Here is a 4,504-nt window from a genome sequence, read left to right as displayed (position 1 = left end):
AAAAAAAAAAAAAAGATTTGTTTATGCAAACAGAACTGGGGTACAAGCCAGTTGCAGGGGTGAGTGGATTTACCAGGAACAGAACGGGAAAGGAAAGCAGACTGACAAAACACACTGCAGAGGTGAACAGCTGGGAGACAGGAGGGATCTGCCATGCCTGTGGGTCACCTCCCTGGCCAGGGATCCAACTCATACTGCAGTGGCTGCAGACAGCTTCATAGTGCTGAGCTTTAACCCCGTTGCACCACCAGGGAGGGCCCTATCTAAAAATTTATTAAAAACTTCTGTAAAACTGATACTAGTTCTTTATCTTGGAGCAAGGGGATGTTTTCGACATTAATTTCCTTTTTGCAAAATGATTTATCTTGGTTAAGTATTTATTAGTTCATCTATTTTTAACTTAGTGATTTCTAACTCTGTATTTATTGGTACCTTCTGAGTTTTCCTTTAATTTATCCTGCTGTTTCCCTAACTTTATCAAGGATTTAAATTACTTTCATATTTCTGTATCAATGTCCACATTTTCACAGGCATAAATTATTTTCTGAGTACAACTTCACAATGTGACCTAGAAAAACTATGCGATCTCTATTTCTCCTCTCGCCTTAGTTTAATAGCTTAAAACGTCCCAGATGGAAGTTTTATTTTATGGTATCATTAATTTACAGCCTTACTGCACTGTGACAGATCCTAGTGTATTATTTCTCCTTCTTTTAAAATCTACCGAATTTTTCTTGCATGGTGTGTAGTGAATTTGCATCAATCTTGAAAAGGTAGAGGGCAGATGTAACCAACCATTAGAAATCTCTCCTTTTTTATATTTAAAGAGGAAGTTTATTAGCGACGGGAGGCCCTCCCTGGTGGTGCAGCAGGTTAAAGCACAGCACTGAGAAGCTAAAGCCACTTCCACATGAGTTCGATCCCCGCCTGCCCCGGAGGTGACCACATGGCGCGGCAGACCTCTCCTGACAGCCCGCTGCTCCCTCAGCAGTGGACTTCACTGATGTGCCTGTTCTGCTCACACTGTCTGCACCTCTGGCTTATAGACAGTTCTGTATGCAGAAATAAATCTTAAAAAAAAAAAAAAATCTCAGTGAGAATTCAATGGTTAAATCATTTTCACATGGTTCAATTGAACGATTTTATCCCGGCCTCTTCTAGCTGTAAGAGCTTTCCTTTTATTCCCGTCCCAACAAGGTTCAAGCCTTTCTCTAGGCAAATCTACTAGATGTTACTATTTAAACTACCACCAACATAGTGATGACTCCCAGATTTGTATAGCCTTATGTTTGAACTCTAATCCCCAATTTCCAAAGATAAGCTCATTTTATTTCCTGCCACAGTTCATTCTCATCTTAAATCAAACCAATCCTTTCCTAACCTTTGCTTTGGGGCCAAATCCTGCCTTGACTTTGTGAAAGCTTTTTACAGTCAACACAAATTTCAAATTGCTTATCTTATAAGCCAAACTGGAAGCTCCTGGAGGCCAGTAATGGAGCATTATGGGCCTCTGTTTTGTAAGCAGCCACATCAACCACCTACCTATTAACTGTAGAACCCAATGCTACCTAATGGAAAAATCAGTACTATTTATAGTTCCCTTTAAAAGTTTCACTTTTTGTGGTTTCAGTTACCCAGGTCAACTGTGTATTAATGTATACTATATATAGAAGATGTTTTAAAAGAGAAACCCATGTTCACCTATTATTTTTGTATATTTTTACAATTATTCTTTTACTATCAATTATTGTTTCTCTCTTCTGGGCCTAATTTAGAAATTAGGCTTTCTTATAATCATATACGCACAGGAGAAAACCCAGTATATATAGCGTAGGGTACTATTTGAGGTTTTAGACATCCACTTGAAGTCCTGAAACATCTCCTTCCCACCCCTACTGCAAGTAAGCAGAGACTGCTGTACTAAATATGCTGAATGCCTCTAAGGTTAAAGAGATTAAGTCTCCGGGCCCTAAAGCATATAGCCAAACTATTCCTGGAACTAGCAAGCAATCACCCAAAATAAAGGCTCAGGAAACACCTAGTACAGCACATGCAATCTTCCTATGCTTTCTCCTGAAATAGATATATACTTTTCTCTAAACTATTATATAAAAAAAGTTATCCAGGTCAACGAGGTACCACTACCCTGAGCAGTACTGACATGACAACAGAATAGTCATTTTGGATTTCCGCCACCCCAAAGAACTCACAAAACACATTCTCTGCTCTACTTCAGAAGGAAAGACCTCTGACGTCAAGACAGAGTATCAGGCACTCAGTGAAATGATTCTTGAGAGCTCGTGCCCCTAAGGTAGCAGTTTACTTTCTAAAGTTAAAGGATCTCTAAGCAACTTACAGAAAAAACTGCCAGATGAGTTCACAGGCAGCAATGAGGACATTTCAGAGCACAGATAAGAAAGGGGCCTTTTACCCATGGCACAAGAAATTCACAGACGATACAAGAGATGCATCGAGGATGCGGGACACCTCTAGGCGGAGACTGCAAGCTCTGACAGTCCTGGGGTCCAGACTCCTGCTCCACTACCCACTGTTGTAACGGTCCAGCTAACTTCTTAGCTTTTCTCAGCTTTAGTCCTATCGTTTGCCAGAACAGTACCAATCCCCACACCTCCACAGCAACACGCTGAGAATCACATAATGTGAGCATGCAGGTGTTCAGCTAATGCCTCACACATAAAAGCATTCGCGTGCTTACTAATTGCTAGCTATTATCTCCACCAACAGTGGGACAAATTTTCACTGGTAGGCATCAGTTACTGAAGGCAGGTAAAAAAGCCAAGTCATGTGTTCACTGCAATTTAAAATATACCTGTTGGGAGATGAGCACTGGAGCCAGAACGACTCGCAACTGGCCTGCCTGCGCTGTCTGAACGTGCTGTTGACGCGTCAGCCAGGTCTCGCTTACCCAGTCAGTTAACTCCGCCTCCACTGCCCCCAAATACAGGGAAAATGGGAGCTCACGGCTGAGCAGGTTCCGCCACAGGAATAAAACAAAAATTCCAACGTGTGGGCATGTGCTTGGCTGGCATGCGCGTTTCCAAAGCCTGTGATGACTAGAGGACGCGCCCTTCTCAGGGCGGCCCACCTGAGCACACTGCGCTCGTTCCTTACCCAGTGACGGCATCTCACCCACTCTGTGTTCTTCTTTGTCTGATGCGGGCTGTGGAGCAGCATCCAGGCTGACGTGCTCTTCTTGGGAGTGAAATACGTGCAGATCCTCAAAGACTTCCAGCTTCTGAAAGTACAGGCCCCACTCCTCAGTAACACTCCTGCGGGCAAGGAAGACTAAAACCCAAGGCGCGAGGAAGGGATGGTGACGTCTCAGTTCCACAGACGCAGCAGACAACGCCGCGCTCAGAAAGGAGGCAGTGGACAGGAAGCAAACGGACAGCAAGGAGGCGCGGAGAACTAGACCCCCAGGACACCCGAGTGCACGCCTGCAGTATATTGTGGCTGGCTGAGCAGTGAGGGCTGCACAGGCAGAGGAGACGCTCTCAGATGGTGCCCAGGGCAGCAAACCCACCTGAGGCCCATCTTTTGGAGACTGAGCCACCATCTCCCTCTTCTGCTGGGCTCCTCCTCGGGGCAGGAACTTCATGAAGGGCAGTTGCACTGGGAAAACAGGAGCCTGTCAGGGGAAACCTCAACGCCAGTGTGGGGACCGCGGCACTCAGGCCACTCCTGTGAGCCAGGCCGGGCTGTGTCGCTCCCACGGCACACAACTCGGGAGTCCACTCCTGTGAGCTGGGCCAGTGGGCCAGGGTGCGGCCCAGGGTCTTCCTCATTACCCAAGCAAGTTCCCTGAGCACCTGGGGGCAGAGGCGCTGCGGGGGAGTCCGGGAGAAGGTCCAGGATGCGCCCAGGAAGCAGTCTCAGTCCCGCTTAAAGGGAAGACTACACGATCACTCACCTACATTTATCTTTGAAAAGGGTTTTTTTTCCCCCAGTGTCTGGGCAAAGTCGACATTCCGGGGAGACACGCCATTAACCCCATGTTCTTACCACATGCCACATGCCGCACCCTGGAGAAACGCTGGCTGCTGGCTGGCGGCTTACAGTCAGCCCCTTGTTAATGTCACCTCCCTCGGGACTGACACACCTCCGCCCACTCCTCCCCCCTGGGGGGCAGCGTGCAGCTCACCCCTGTTCTGATGGTTTGCGCTCACGATGACCAAGGTCTCCCTGACTTTCTGGTGGGGCGCGCCCAGGCCTGGTTTGGGCAGGAAGGCGAGTAAGTGCTCCAGAACCAGCTGGTGGACCGTCTTGGGCCCGCCGGGGGCGTCCCGAGGGTCCTGGCTCGGCCTGGAGCTCGGAGGGACTCGCAGAACAAAGGCCTGCTTGGGCTTCGGGGGCGGCGGGCCCACTTTGGCAGCCATGTCTAAGCCACGCGCCTCCTCCTATCCGCGAGGTCCGTCCGGTGGCGCGCTGTGGGCGAGAGACGCGGGTGTCACGGCAAGGCCGGGCGGGGCCCGCTCCCGGCGCC

The 4,504-nt window shown here is 48.3% G+C and overlaps 1 protein-coding gene across 1 annotated transcript in view; it reads right to left on the bottom strand.

Moving 5' to 3' along the window:
- Nucleotides 1-4,441, bottom strand: part of ZNF200 (zinc finger protein 200) — an 8,144-nt gene extending 3,703 nt beyond the window's left edge. The window contains exons 1-3 of the mRNA XM_004692156.2: nucleotides 4,163-4,441; nucleotides 3,545-3,633; nucleotides 3,133-3,256 (exon numbers count right to left, since the gene is read on the bottom strand). Coding sequence (XP_004692213.1) covers nucleotides 3,133-3,256; nucleotides 3,545-3,633; nucleotides 4,163-4,397 — 448 coding nt within the window. The 5' untranslated portion in view covers nucleotides 4,398-4,441. The remainder of the gene's footprint in view (nucleotides 1-3,132; nucleotides 3,257-3,544; nucleotides 3,634-4,162) is intronic.
- Between the last annotated feature and the right edge of the window lie 63 nt (nucleotides 4,442-4,504).

The sequence above is a fragment of the Condylura cristata genome, unplaced genomic scaffold (assembly GCF_000260355.1).
Source record: "Condylura cristata isolate star-nosed mole 26May11 unplaced genomic scaffold, ConCri1.0 scaffold00032, whole genome shotgun sequence".
Classification (NCBI taxonomy): domain Eukaryota; kingdom Metazoa; phylum Chordata; class Mammalia; order Eulipotyphla; family Talpidae; genus Condylura; species Condylura cristata.
The sequence above is the reverse complement of the archived record's forward strand: the minus strand, read 5'-3'. Positions and strand labels throughout refer to the sequence as shown.